This window comes from Panthera tigris, chromosome X (assembly GCF_018350195.1).
Source record: "Panthera tigris isolate Pti1 chromosome X, P.tigris_Pti1_mat1.1, whole genome shotgun sequence".
Classification (NCBI taxonomy): domain Eukaryota; kingdom Metazoa; phylum Chordata; class Mammalia; order Carnivora; family Felidae; genus Panthera; species Panthera tigris.
The window spans coordinates 107,095,688-107,111,131 of record NC_056677.1 but is presented as its reverse complement, the minus strand read 5'-3'; the positions used below and the strand labels follow the sequence as shown (position 1 = coordinate 107,111,131).

Here is a 15,444-nt window from a genome sequence, read left to right as displayed (position 1 = left end):
ATGGAGTCATCTTTTCCATTTGGAGTGACTCTTGCTGTCCTGGCCTCCCTCATTATTGCTGCCAATGCACTAGTGGCTGTGGCTGTGCTGTTGCTGATCCACAAGAATGATGGTGTTGGTCTCTGCTTCACCTTGAATCTGGCTGTAGCCGACACCTTGCTTGGTGTGGCCATCTCTGGCCTAGTCACAGACCAGCTCTCCAGCCCACCTCGGCCCACACAGAAGACCCTATGCAGCCTTCGGATGGCATTTGTTACTTCTTCCGCAGCTGCCTCTGTCCTCACAGTCATGCTGATTGCCTTTGACAGGTACCTTGCCATCAAGCAGCCCCTCCGCTACTTCCAGATAATGAACGGGCTCATGGCTGGGTCCTGCATTGCCGGGCTGTGGTTGGTGTCTTACCTTATTGGCTTCCTCCCACTTGGAGTCCCCATATTCCAGCAGACTACCTACCAGGGTCCCTGCAGCTTCTTCGCTGTGTTTCACCCACGCTTTGTGCTGACCCTCTCCTGCATTGGCTTCTTCCCAGCCCTGCTCCTCTTTGTCTTCTTCTACTGTGATATGCTCAAGATTGCCTCCATGCACAGCCAGCAGATCCGAAAGGTGGAACAAGCAGGAGCCATGGCCAGAGCATACCGGCCTCCTCGGACTCCCAGCGACTTCAAGGCTGTCCGCACTGTGGCTGTTCTCATTGGGAGCTTCACTCTGTCCTGGACCCCATTCCTTATCACTGGCATTGTGCAGGTGGCCTGCCAGAAGTGCTACCTCTACCTGGTGCTGGAACGGTACCTGTGGCTGCTCGGTGTGGGCAACTCCCTGCTCAACCCACTCATCTATGCCTACTGGCAGAAGGAGGTGCGGCAGCAGCTCTACCAGATGGCCCTGGGAGTGAAGAAAGGGCTCACTTCATTCCTTCTTCTTCTCTCAGCCAGGGATGGTGGCCCAGAGGGGCCCAGGGAAAGTTCCTGTCCTATCACCACTATCTCCCACTCACAGCTTCATGGCGAAGATGGTGAGGGCAGAGAAGTTTCAAAGTGACTTCTCCCTCTCCTCTCTGGGCCCCAACTAGGAAATCAAAGCTAGGGGAATGAAAGTGCTTGCTTCAGACAGTTGACTGCCCCCACCCCAGACTGAGAGGAACTGAGGTAGGGTGCTGACTTTCTTCTGTAACCAATTTCTCATTTGCAAATCTCCATTCCTCCCTATGCTTCTTTTGCAATTAATCTGTCTCTCCTATACAGGTAGGTAGAAAGAAATGTACTACTGAAATAATGCTAAAAAATCAAATCCTATTCTTGAATACACTACAGCAGCAGTATCCAACATAAGTATAATGCAGGTCACATATAATTTTAAATGTTCTAGTAACCGTATTTAAAAGGTTTAAAAAAGGCAATGTTAATGTTTCATTTAACCCAGTATATCTAAAACATACCTTCAATATGTAATCAATATAAAAATTACTGCACTGTTTTTTTCATGCTAAATCTTTGCATCTGGTGTGTGTTTTACCTTTCAGAACCTCTAAATCCAAACTAGCCATATTTCAAATGCTCAACAGCCACATATGGCTAGTAGCTACCATATTGGACAGCACAGCACTAGAGACATGAGGTTGTTCCTCTCAACTCTTTACTATAGTGATGGCTTTGGTAAAGTGAGGAGTCCTGCCCTCCCTGATGTAAATCAGACATTTTAAGTAGTGAGTTTGCCTGAAATGTAGGAACCTGAATTAGATTCTACAGCTTGTCTTCTCTCGCACTTCATGGAGTTCAAAACACTGTTTCTTTGGAAATAGCCAATCTTGTGGTTATTTCTGCTACGACCCCTCCCATTCTACCACTAACTCTGTGGGGCCCCTTCCCCTCAGTTGGCTTATGGTCACTTGTAGCTACTTGATGAGAATGCTGAACCACAAATTCTGAGACCCTAGAAGTGAAGGAGGTGGAAAAAGGGTTAGGTACCAAGAAAGGCACTGCCAAGCTCTTAAACACTCTTAAATCTGCATTTTCCTAAGAAACTCAGTCACATAAGGGGATACCTCCAACATGTCCCAGGAGACCAGCTGAGGAACAGGTGTCTCATCTTGCTTTCTGTGGGTACAAAAAAAAAAAAATGGCTGTTGGCAGCCAGGAATTATGGCCAGGCTCCCTCTGGGCAACGCTGGCAGCAGAAATTCGAGAACAGACTGGGAAAGAAACCCAGGAATTATGCTCAGTCTTCCTGAGCTTTCTTGTAACCCTTTCCTCAATCTCCTGGTCTCCACAGAGGATTCTTAGAAATTTGTCTCTTGAGGTCCTAAACTAGATTAACTCCCTAGAAAGCTGCTGAGTGGACAACCAAAGAAGGCAAGAAGAAACCAATACAGTATGGATTAAATTTGAATTTGGTGCCAAAACAACCATGGAAGGTTAACCCTTTGATATCTCTAAAATGATGGCCTGAGGATGCATTTGAGTCCAATGTGTAAAGGCTAATTCCAAGAGGCCCATGAACTTTTTCATTCACATCTGAAACTAAAATGTTGCAAACCAGGATGGAATCCGGCTGTCCTCCTCTCCACAGGATGGCACCACACCATGATGTTTTGCACTTGGGTTTTAATTTCCCTTCAGTCTTAGACTAACTCCCAGCTTGTATCCCTCAGTTGTTTGGAGGTGAATGTTCATCCCTTTCCACTTCTATACACTTGAAAATTCCCTTCTTCCTATTTTCACCCTCTACCTTCAGCACAAATGGCCTGTTTCTCGCTGATCTATTCTAATACACACCAACCCTCCTTTGGTAGACTATTTTGTGCAGTTGCTCTGTTTACCACAGTGGCCCAGAGGAGGACCATGCTTGCCTTCACCAGAGCAGGCTTTATGTTCCTACAACTGAAGAACTTTTTGGCTCTCAAGCGAATGATGGAACCCCAAGTGCCTTGAAGTGCTGAGCACGCAGCAAGTATCACTTATGCCAGCAATAGGCACCCTCTTGGATTGGGTTATGAGTTACTGGGAACTACGTAAAACACAAACAGTGACGGGGTTTGGGGACAAAATGGGAAGCAGGCTCAAATCAATGCCCTCCTTACTGGTGGTCCAAAGCTTAACTTCCTGGCCTTGCTGCAAAGGACTGATCTTGCCAAGGTAACACAAGCAAAGTGGAATGAAAATTATAGGAAAAAGGAACTGAGGGGAAGCTAAGTGAATGCTGTGGTGTTAGGCTCAGTCTAAAAAAACTCTGCTATTCCTGGGAGGCAGTATATTCAGTGGAAATCACAAACTTTGAAGTCCAATAGACCAGTGTCCAAATTACCATTCAGTTGTTTAATTGTCAAAGCTACAGCTTCCTCATTTGTAAAACTGGGGTAATAATGCCTACCTTATATTGTTATCAAAAGGATTAGCTCAAATAATGTATAGGAAAATGTCTAGTAAATGACAGCACATGGTTAGTGCTCAAGTAATGTTCTCTTCCTCATACTTAAAAATCCTAAAGAATAAAATATCCAGCTGGCCAATTTAAAGGAGTCTGTCATATCTGTAGATATTATGGCCTCCAGGACAAAGACAGTTAGGCTCCAAACTGTGAATTCCTCAACCCATGAATGTTTTTGAAAACAAGCGGTGAGAGACAACTCAGGTTGAAAGAGACAAACAGTAAATCTCAGGATCAAGGGACAGCAAATACAAACAAGGCCCTATTATCATACATTTGGGTTTAAGAGTAACCGCAAATAAGAACACTGTGTTTAATAAGCCACCAAGAGCAGAGATACAGAATAATATGCAAAAAGTCTAATGGCTTTCTTTGACACAAGCTCTGGCACAGATACCGGCATGCACTGGAGAGGAAACATTTAGATTTCATTCATACATCTAATGGTGTCTCCTGATGGCCTTGCAGAGAAGCCAGATCCTGTTCAGCAATTTGATCAAAATAGCCAAAAGAAATTAACACCGTGGAGGACAGAATGTAGATCAATCGGTCCCATTTATAATTTCCATAAAGAGCTTGTGAATTTGTTATAAAAACTGTGACATGACTAAGTGTTCTACTAATTCTTTGGGTAGCTAACATTATTCATAGCACAAATGTTTCAGAGAGGACTACTCACAAGAACATAAGAACACACAGCCCTCTGTATAGGGGAACTGTGAGTGGTGTCACAAGTGTTAGAGGCAGATTGCCCTTATCTACCAAACTCTCCTGCTTGTATAATAAGTCCAAGTCTGAGAGTTGGCCAGCCAGAGTTAGCCTTAGTATATCTTCTCCTCATATGGAAAAGTATTTAGTGATTCAAATGGAAAATGAACTTGTGGCTTTGATGTCATTCATACTTTCTCAGTCATTGGTCAAACTGAATAGAGACCAATGAAAACAGCAGGCACAAGAGATACTTCAAGGACACACATAGAACAAGAGGAAACATGGTGTTGATAGCCGGGCAACAAGAGCAGCAATGGACCCAAGGCCAGACTACAACTCCTTGGCTGCCATCAGCCACTCATTTATTTTGTGACTCCTTCAGTAACTCCCATGCCATCCTTCAAACTGCTGACTGGTCTGGAATCTTCTCCTTTTAATTAACAAACCTTCATTTTTTATTTCAGCAGTCATATAAACTCAGTAATGGTACTTACAAGTGTCAACTGTTCTTCATTCATTCGTCCATCTATCTACCTACTCCAAAAACATTTTTTGAGAGCTAGGTGCTGAAATTGCCCCAGGTTTGCTGGGATTTCTTTCAGAGATCTATAATGATGTATCAGTGAGGTTCTTTTCTGATTATAAAAACAATTTTTGTTCATTTCAGAAAAAAATTTAAATACATAAAATCATAAATGTACCCATAATTGTACCATCCAGAGATGATCACTGTTATTCTTCATCTGTTTTCTTCACTTTATATTGTGCATATTTTCTTTTGTCAAAGTTTTCTTCAAAAACATGACTTGTAACGGTTTCATGTTATTTCATCATGAGTATATGTTTTAACCATTTCCCTATAGTTGTACATTTGTTATTTCCAATGTCTCACTGTTTTAATACCACTATAAATACCTTTGTGTATAAATCTTTGACACGTCTAGGGCGCCTGGGTGGTTCAGTCGGTCGAGTACCCGACTCTTGATTTTGGCTCAGGTCAGGATCTCCTGGTTCGTGAGACTGAGCCCCATGTCAGGCTCTGCACTGACAGCATGGAGCCTGCTTGGGATTCTCTCTCTCTCCCTCTCTATCTGCCCCTCCCCTGCTCTCTCTCTCAAAATAAAATTTTAAAAAATAAATCTTTGGCACATCTGTTTAATTCCTTAGGATAAATTCTACAAAGAAGCATTACTAGGTCAAGAAGCATTAAACATTTATAAGAATTTTGATTCACGTTTTTGCTGGCATTTCTCGAAGTGTAATGTTTCCCTAGGGTATTTGCTAAGAGAGGTCAAGAATGAGCTATAAATGAACAGACCACACGGATATGAAGATCTCATAGCAATAAAAGTTGCTTCCTGAAAGCATAAACTGTACTAAGGGGTTTACCAGTTGTTTTCTTAAAAAAAGGAACCCTATTTATATGTCCTACTGCTGGAGTTAATCTGTAAATTTAGAAATCTGGACTAATGGGACACAGCAGATTAAGAACACCTCTCACAGTACAACTGCATCATCAATATGGTACTGTCTAATATCCAGGTATTTCAGTGTTTTCACTCTTCAAGTTTTCTGAGGTAGTTGTGTTGTGCAACACCGTAAAATGCTACGTAGGCATGAGAACATGAAAACGTAATCACATGGAGCCAAGAGACCAGTCCTGATGCAGTTGAAGCCTTGAAGCCATAGTTTTGCAGTGTTGCTGAAAGGGAAACGTGCTCCACCTAATGGATCAACCGTGCAGGGTAAAGTACATGAGAGCTTAACATGCTACTACCCAACCATATGTTCGCTGGATTTACAAGCTGTTGGGACCATAATCACCCACTGGGCTCAAAGAGCCCTCTCATAAGGAGTCCTAGAAACCACCAATGCAGCTGCTAAGGGTCTCAGAGTCTGTTTTAATGCAGTTCCTTGTTCTTTAAAATGCCTGCTACACAACGGGACAGGCAGGATCCATTTGCTCCAGCGCACTGGAGGAGACTAAAGTCACGTATGACCAAGAGGCTGAGGAAGGTCTCTTTATTTGTTTAGGTTTCGTTTTATTTGGTGCATGTTGCCCAACAATCCCATGATTGAATCAGATTTCCTATTTACTCTAATAAATCCATATCAGTTCCAGTTCTGTCTCAGTTGTGTTGACATTAAGGCACTAAAAAGCTGATAAACACTCTGAGATAACAGTCATTGGCCCAGTAAAATGCCATGCAGTCTTACAAAATTGTTCATTGTGCTTTTACCACTCATAATATTTTTGCAGATTTGCCCACTGAGCCATTCAACAAATACTAAAGCACTTCCTACAGACAAGCAAACTGGTACCCTGTCATTTCAGAAGTGGTTCCCAGAAATGATAGCTGAATGACTATGAGGTTGTTTCAAATGAGGAAAAGATTCATAATCCCAAATTCAAGCTACCACTTTAAGATTGCCAGGTCCCTTAGTAATCTTATACAATGATGCATTAAATTGTTTTTATTTACTAAATAAATGGGAAAGACAAGTATGCATAGTGTTTATAGTGAGTTGGGCACAGCCCAAAATACAACTGAATTCTGATGCTGAAAAAGTGAATAGAGAGAAGAAACATCCTTTAGTGAAATCTCAGGAATTCATACAAAGTAGCCACTCTTGGAAAATATTTGTTTTTTAAAAAGCAATTTTATGGAGCACCTTGGGTGGCTCAGTCAGTTGGGTGTGCAACTCTTGATTTCAGCTCAGGTCAGGATCTCACAGTTCCTGGTTCAAGCCCAGCGTCAGGCTCTGCACTGAGAGCACAGAGCCTGCCTGGGGTCCATATCTCTCTCTCTCTCTCTCTCTCTCTCTCTCTCTCTCTCTGCCCCTCCCCTGCTCGTTCACTCTCCCTCTCTCTCAAAATAAATAAATAAAACTTTTTTTAAAAGCTATTTTATGACTTTAAAACTTACATGCAATACCCTCACTGGGCTTGGCTAACAAAAATATTACCCCTTAAATGATATGCTTTAGTGAATAGAAAAGAACTATTTATAATCAGGTTCTTAGTTCAATTGTTCCTCCCATAAATTTGTTTATAAGCCTAACAATACACTTGTTTGCATTGGAGGAGAGAGGGAGAGAAGTCTAGCTCCACATCCAAATTATTCTATTTTAAACTAGTGGCATCTGTTTTAATAATTCCAAGTTCTTTAATAAATAGTATAACATACAACAGAAACAAGTTCCTGTGTGTATGGTGAACTGTGCTCACTTAGACTGGAAGAAGAAGGGGTGGGCTAGTGATTAAGGAGGTTATGGAGAAGAAAGGCTAACAGAGAAAATAGGGGGAAGAAGTAGAAAGTGGAGAATAAGAGGAAAATTATGTATTTGCACTCACAGGTCTCCAGGAAAATAAAGTCAGTGTTACAGTTAAGTGTCAAAGAGTGACCAACCACAACAACTATTGACCTTCTTTCTCCCAGGGTGTTATAAAGATAGGGGAATTAATGAAATCAATACTCTTTACTGCTCACCTGCCATAAACTTTAAGTGACCTTGGACAAGGCTGAGTCCATACACCCCTAGCATAGTGATTATAAGCATGGGCTCATGAGCCAGACTGCCTGGGTTAGAATCCTGGGTCTGTCATTTCCTAGGAACAAAGTATTCCACCTTTCTGTGCCTCAGCTTCTCATCTGAAAAATAAGAATAGTATCTACCTCCTAGAGTGGTTGAAAGAATGTAAACAGTTTTATAAACACAATACACTTAGAACAGTATCTGATACATAATAAAAGCCATAAGTATTAACTATTATCATCTGAGTTGCCTCATGCTCTAGCCTCTTAAAAAAAAAAAAAAAAGGAAAGAAAAACAGTGAAAGTTTTTTCATCTTATAGCCTGCAAATTTTGATCATTTTATCCCTTCAAACCTGGGGTTTGCTGCTCAGAAATGTCAGTTGTTTGATCTTCAGATGGCCGGTAATATGATGGATTTGCTCATTCTAATTTTTTTTTTTAATTTTTTTTTAACGTTTATTTATTTTTGAGACAGAGAGAGACAGAGCATGAACGGGGGAGGGTCAGAGAGAGGGAGACACAGAATCCGAAACAGGCTCCAGTCTGTCAGCACAGAGCCCGACGCGGGGCTCGAACTCACGGACCGCGAGATCGTGACCTGAGCCAAAGTCGGCCGCTCAACCGACTGAGCCACCCAGGCACCCCTCATTCTAATTTTTTTTAATGTTTATTTACTTTTGAGAGAGAGAGAGAGAGAGAGAGAGACAGACAGACAGACATAGCATGAGTGGGGGAGGGGCAGAGAGAGAGGGAGACACAGAATTTGAAACAGGCTCCAGGCTCCCAGCTGTCAGCATAGAGCCCCACATGGGGCTCAAACTCATGAACCATGAGATCATGACCTGAGCCAAAGTTGGACGCTTAACCAACTGAGCCACCCAGGCACCCTGGATTTGTTCATTCTAAAGGAAAAACATCCATGTGACCTTCTGGAGTTAATATGAATCAATCTTTATTTTGTAACCAAACAGCTTCATTGAAATTGGAATTAATATGAATCAATCTTGATTTTGTTACCAAACAGCTTCATTGAAATTCCTCACTAGCCATCCTAATCAAGCTAAACCACATGCTGGGTGGGCTTTTTTAAGTTTTATTGAGATATAATTTATATAGCATAAAGATCACCTATTCAAATCATACAATTCAATGTTTCTTAGTATATTTACAGAGTTGTGCAACCATCAACCATAATCTGTTTTTAGAACATGCTCATCCCAAAATGAAACCTTATACCCATTAGCAGACCTCCCCATTTCCCCCAGCCGTAAGCAATCACTAATTTACTTATGGGATTTGCCTATTCTGGACATTCTACTTAAAACTGGAATCATACAATATGTGGACTTTTGTGTCTGACTTCTTGCATTTAACATAGTGTTTTCAAGGTTCATCATGTTGTAGCGATGTGTCAGCACTTCATACCTATTTATGGCTGAATATTCCATTGTCTGGATATACTACAATTTCTTTACCCATTCATTAGTTGATATTTGGGTTGTTTCCATCTTTTTGTTATTATGAATAATGCTGCAGTGAACACTGGTGTACAAGTATCTGAGTCCCTGTTTTCAATTCTTTTGGGTGTATATTAGGAACAGAATTACTGGGTCATATGGTAATTCTATGCTTAACTATTGAGGAAGTGCCTGACTGTCTTCCAAAAGGGCTGCATTATTTTACAATCTCCCCTGCAATGTAGGAGTTCTAACTGCTTCACATCCTCACCAATTTCTGTTATTGTCTGGCTTTCTTTTTGACATGCTGGGCTTTTTACCTGGGAAAATCATTATTTCTCTTCCAAATCAGTGGTACCTGCTCATCCTTGTATTAAACCTTCTCATTTTGAGCACTTTTAAGAAATTAATAGATGGGGCACCTGGGTGGCTCAGTCCGTTAAGTGTCAGACTTCAGCTCAGGACATGATCTCATGGTTCGTGAGTTCGAACCCCACATTGGGCACTCTGCTGTCAGCACAAAGCCTGTTTTGGAGATCCTCTGTCCCCTTCTCTCTGCCCCTACCCCACTTGGGCTCACTCTCTCTCAAAAAGGAATAAACATTTTAAAAATGTATTTTAAAATAAAAAAATTGTAAAAGAAATTAATAGTTTATCTTTTAGAAGTTTTAGGTTTACATGTAAATTGAGCTGACAGTACAAAGAGTTTGTCTTGTTTTCTGACAAACAAGTTTTCAGCCAAAGCCCTTAGTTCCTTTAAAGACTGTTTCCTTGTATTCAACTGAATCTGAAAGTTTTCCCTTATCAATCTACCTTCAAAAGACATTGGTGTGTGGGTGCCTAGGTGGCTCAGTCATTAAGCATCTGACTTTGGCTCAGGTCATGATCTCACAGTTCGTGAGTTCGAGTCCCATATCAAGTAATCTAAAGCCCCACTTCAGTTGAGCATGAGCCCGCTTTGGGTGAACACGAGTCCTACTTAGGGTGAAGCCCACTTCTCTCTCTGCCCCTCATGGGATTTTCTCCTCCTCTCTCTGCCCTTGCTTGCTTGTGCCCTCTCTCTCGCAAAAAAAAAAAAAAAAAAAAAAAAAAAAAAAAAAAAAAAAAAAAAATTGGTGTGTCTATTTCATCTCTGATATGTCCCTAAAAATTCATTTTTCAATCAAAAATTACAATTTAAATATCCAATGGGGAGCTGTTACTTAAAGGAACTCTATAGTGAATATTTTTGTGAAACACTGAATTCTTCACACGTGTGAAATAATCACATGTGAAGATGTGAAATCTTCAAATTTTGTGTGGTAAGAGTCAGACCCTTACTCTCTGAGGCACCTTTACTGTAGTAGCCTATTTCACTATAGAAATGGGTTAGTCCTTAGTGTTCAGTCAAAGTGCTCTATTCATCATATTGGTTACCTGAGGGGATACTTTATTAATCCATGACTAAGGATAGGATAGGATAGGATAGGATAGGATAGGATAGGATAGGATACCTAAAATAAAAATAGCAAGTCAAATTCTTTAATTGGAACTACCTACCCATGATTATGGCTACTATATAAAGGCATTAATCTTTAAAGCTTTGCCAATTTGGATAAAGGTATCATCAGCTTCAAATTCTTTTTCTTCAAAATTTACATTGAAAATTATTGGCCCCTACTGCCCCTCTACTCTTTTTCTACCACTAGAATATTAGTCCTTTTTATACTTCACGCTGGTATTGTCATCACCAGTGTCCTCTGTGATGTCCTCCCCAAACTGTTTTATACTGGACTGGCCCAGGCTCACTTCTTGGACCTCTTTTCTTGCTACTGGCACTCCCTTGGTGGTCTCCTTCAGTATCATGGCTTTGCATTGCTTTAACCCTAGACTGGCTCCTTTCTTACCTCCAATAGACTTCAACTAAATTTGGCTTTCTCGGTGTGCAACCCTGCCCTAATATTATTCCCCATCCCCCTTCCCTGCTTTATTTTTCTATAAATGATTTATCACCACCCAATACACTATTTATTTTACTCATTAATCTTTTTATTATGTTTCCCTTCTGTGGACAAAAAGCTCTAGGAGGCAGGGATATCTGTTGAATAAACGAGCGGATAATCAGTTAAAAATATTAGGTGCATCTCCCTCCCCAAAGACCCCTATTTATCCTTAATAACCTACTCTTTGCCATCCCATCCTTATCTAGTAATTCAAAATTTAATTTCATTCCATTTAAATCCCACAGTATTTGCTTAACCTTCGCTATGTTTTAGGCCTTTTATCAGATCTTTGTGTACAGATCAATTCATTTTTTTCATTTAACAAATATTTTCTGAGTATATAGAACAGTGCTAGGCATGGAGAACATAACAGTAAACAAAATCAACAGAATCTCTATTTTTATGGAGCTTACAGACTGATGGGAAATTTAGATATTAACCAAATAGTCACACAAATATAGTATGTAGTTATAAATATGTGGCATAAAAAATTATAATGAGGTAAGTTATTTAGACTGGTAGAGAGAAAATCAATGTAAGGTTTCTCTAAAGGAATAACACTTAACCTGAGGTGAATAGAAAGCCAATTTCCAATATATATAAACCCTTCAAGGAACTACCTTTCAGTCTACACCCTTGTGAAAAACTGGCTTCCTTTTTGCTCATCTATTCAGGAATAAGAGGGTATCTGACTGGTGTAGTAGTCTTGGGGGGGGGGGGAGAGAAAGTGTGTGTGTGTGTGTGTGTGTGTAATATTATTCAGCCATAAAAAAGAATGAAATATCGTACTTGCAACAACTTGGATGTAGCCAGAAAGTATAATGCCAAGAGAGATAAGTCAGAGAAAGACAAATACCGTGTGATTTCACTCATACGTGGAATTTAAGAAAATAAACAAAGGAAAAAAACAGAGAGAGAGACAAACCAAGAAACAGACTCTTAACTATAGAGAACTGCAGATTACTAGAGGGGAGGTGAAGGGATAGATGAAATAGGTGATGGAGATTGAAGAACGCACTACAATGTATAGACTCGTTGAATCACTATACTGTTACACCTGAAACTAATAGCACACTGTATGTGAACTCTACTGGAATTCAAATTTCAAACTTTGAAAACAAAATTTTAAAGTGACAACTGAAAGAGGAAAAAAAATAAATGGTGAGATACCATTACACACCTATAAGAATGGTCAAAATCCAAAACACTGACACCAAAAGCTGGCAAGGATGTCGAGAAACTGGAACTCTTGTTCATTGTTGGTGAGAATGCAAAATGGTACAGCTACTTTGGAAGACAGTTTGGCAATTTCTTACAAAACTAAACATACTCTTACCATACCATCCAGCAATTGTGCTCCTTGTTATTTATAAGCAAATGAGTGGAAACTTGTGTCCACACAAAAACTTGCACATGAATATTTATAATAGCTTTATTCATAATTGCCAAAACTTGGAAACAACCAAGACATCCTTTAGCAGGTAAATGGATAAATATACTGTGGTACATCCAAAAGAAAAAAAAGAAAATGAGCTATCAAGCCATGAGAAGACATGGAGGAATCTTAAGTACATATTACGTGAAAAAGCCAATCTGAAAAGGCGACATCCCAACTATAGGACATTCTGCAAAAGGTAAAACCATAGAGACAATAACAGGATCAGTAGAGGGGTGCCTAGGTGGCTCATTTCCGTGCTAAGCATGGAACCTGCTTAAGATTTTCTCTCTCTCTCCCACACTGCCCCACCACTTGTGCTCATGCATTCTCTCTTCAAAAAAAAAAAAGGATGAGGGGATTACAGCGGTTAGAGAAGAGGGAAGGACGAATAGGCAGAGCACAGAGGTTTTACGGGCAGTGAAACCATTCTGTATACTATAATGATGGATATAGGTCATTATACATTTAACAAAACCCATAAAATGCATAACACGAAGAGTGAATCCTAATGTAGATGACAGATTTGGGGTGATAATAATGTGCCATTGTAGACTCATTAACTGTAACAAATGAATCACTCTGGTGACGAATTTTGATGTGGGGGAAGCTATGCATATGTAGGGGTAGGAGAACATGGGAAATCTCTGTACCTTGAACACAATTTTGCTGTGAACCTGAGACTTCTCTTAAAAATAAAGTTTACTGGAATGCAAACTGGTACAGCCACTCTGGAAAACAGTGTGGAGGTTCCATAAAAAATTAAAAACAGAACTACCCTACGACCCAGCAATAGCACTGCTAGGAATTTATCCAAAGGATACAGGAGTGCTGATTCATAGGGGCACATGTATCCCAATGTTTATAGCAGCACTCTCAACAATAGCCAAATTACAGAAAGAGCTTAAATGTCCATCAGCAGATGAATGGATAAAGAAGATGTGGTTTATATACACAACGGAATACTACTTGGCAATGAGAAAGAATGAAATCTTGCCATTTGTAGCAACGTGGATGGAACTGGAGGGTTTTATGCTAAGTGAAATAAGCCAGTCAGAGAAGGACAGATATCACATGTTTCACTCATACGTGGAACTTGAGAAACTTAACAGAAGATCATGGGGGAAGGGAAGGGGAAAAAATAGTTACAGAGAGAGAGGGAGGCAAACCATAAGAGACTCTTAAATACAGAGAACAAACTGAGGGTTGATGGGAGGGAGGGGGGAAAATGGGCGATGGGCATTGAAGAGGGCACTTGTTGTAATGAGCACTGGGTGTTGTATGTAAGTGTTGAATCATGGGAATCTACCCCCAAAACCAAGAGCACACTGTACATACTATATGTTAGCCAACTTGACAATAAATTATATTAAAATATGAAAATAAAAATAAAGTTTATTAAAATTAATTTTAAAAAGATAGTACTTTAGACTGTCAGTTAAGAAGGCACTGTGGAGTGGGAGAATGAGACAGAGAAGAAATCTGAGAACTATGTGCTAGTTTCAAATCTGCCACAATACAGTCATGTGACTTAGGACAAATTTTCTTCATTTTTGTGAACCATATTTTGTCTACCTGTACATAAAAAGTAGATTTCAGTAGGTCTTAACGTTTTTTGGGTTACTCCCCCTCCAGGCTACCCTCCACAACAGGGTTATCTTCCTAAAAAAATAAAAGCTGGTTATATTATTCCCATATTTTAAACTTCCTTTACCTGCCCCTCCTCCAGGATAAAAAAAAAGTCCAATTCTTTATTAGGGCACATACAGATCTCTCATAATTTGACCCTTCTGGTCACACTATTCTTATTTCCTTTCATTTTAGCCACAGTTCTGTACAAGTGCTTCCCAAAGTGCAATCTAAGGACCACCTGTATCAAGTACCTGTGATGAAAGCAAACTTTGCCCCAAATAAAGTTAGGATCCCAGGCAATGGATGTAAGAAACTACATTTTCATGAGATCTCCAGGCAAATCTGCCTCACGTAGTATTTGAAAACCCCTGCCCTACATTTTAGCCAAACTGAACTTTCCCCCACTCCCCTGCCTGGAATGTTCTTCGCTGCCTTATCCATATGGTAACATCTGCTATTTACCTCAAATGTCACCTGCGCTATGAAGCCTTTGGCCAATCCCCTAGGTAACTGGCTGTTATTCCCTACTCTGTGCTTCTAGCACTTTGTTCATCTTTTATATAGTACTTAGTACCTACTATAATTATCTAATTACATGTCTGTTTCTCCTCCTATAATGTGAGCTTGAAAATAGAGACTATGTCTTAACTTGTTTTTATACTCCCAACATCTAGGACGTAATAGACATAAAATAAATGTTTGCTGAATAAATGAATGAACGGATAAAAATGAAGAACTATTCATTCCACAAAAATTTGAGTGCCTACAATGTGCTAGGCACTGTTCTAGTACAAGAAAGTCACCAGAACTTTTTGCCTAAGAAATTTAGAACCCTGCACACAGTGTTCTATTTTAAGCCTCTTTTAACATTTTATCTGTAGAAACTTCCAAATGAGCCACTTGTTTATTTATTCATGCTTAGGAAAGAACAATTTGCCTGATGTTTAAGTGAGTAACACAACAGCTCAGACCCTGGAGCCTGCTTCAGATTCTGTGTCTTCTCTCTCTCTCTCTCTCTGCCCCCTCCCGCACTCGCACTCTGTCTCTCTCTCTCAAAAATAAATTTTTTTAAAAAATTTTAAAAATGACATTATGACAAGTGGCAGTGGAAAAACACAATGCACTTAGTCTATTTCCATAAATGTGCTTGAAGAGTCTAGACTCAATTTCACAGTAACCCCCTCTTTATCACCTTCTGGAGAATGTAACTTAAAGAGCTGGCAAAGGAGAAAGTAGTAAATGAAGACAAAGCCGAAGTGATTCTGCC

The 15,444-nt window shown here is 40.1% G+C and overlaps 1 protein-coding gene across 1 annotated transcript; it reads left to right on the top strand.

Annotated features, from left to right (window-relative positions):
• Positions 1-1,038, top strand: GPR119 (G protein-coupled receptor 119). The gene has a single exon (XM_015538999.2). The coding sequence runs from the start codon at positions 1-3 to the stop codon at positions 1,036-1,038; it is 1,038 nt and encodes a 345-aa protein (XP_015394485.2).
• Positions 1,039-15,444: the final 14,406 nt, after the last annotated feature.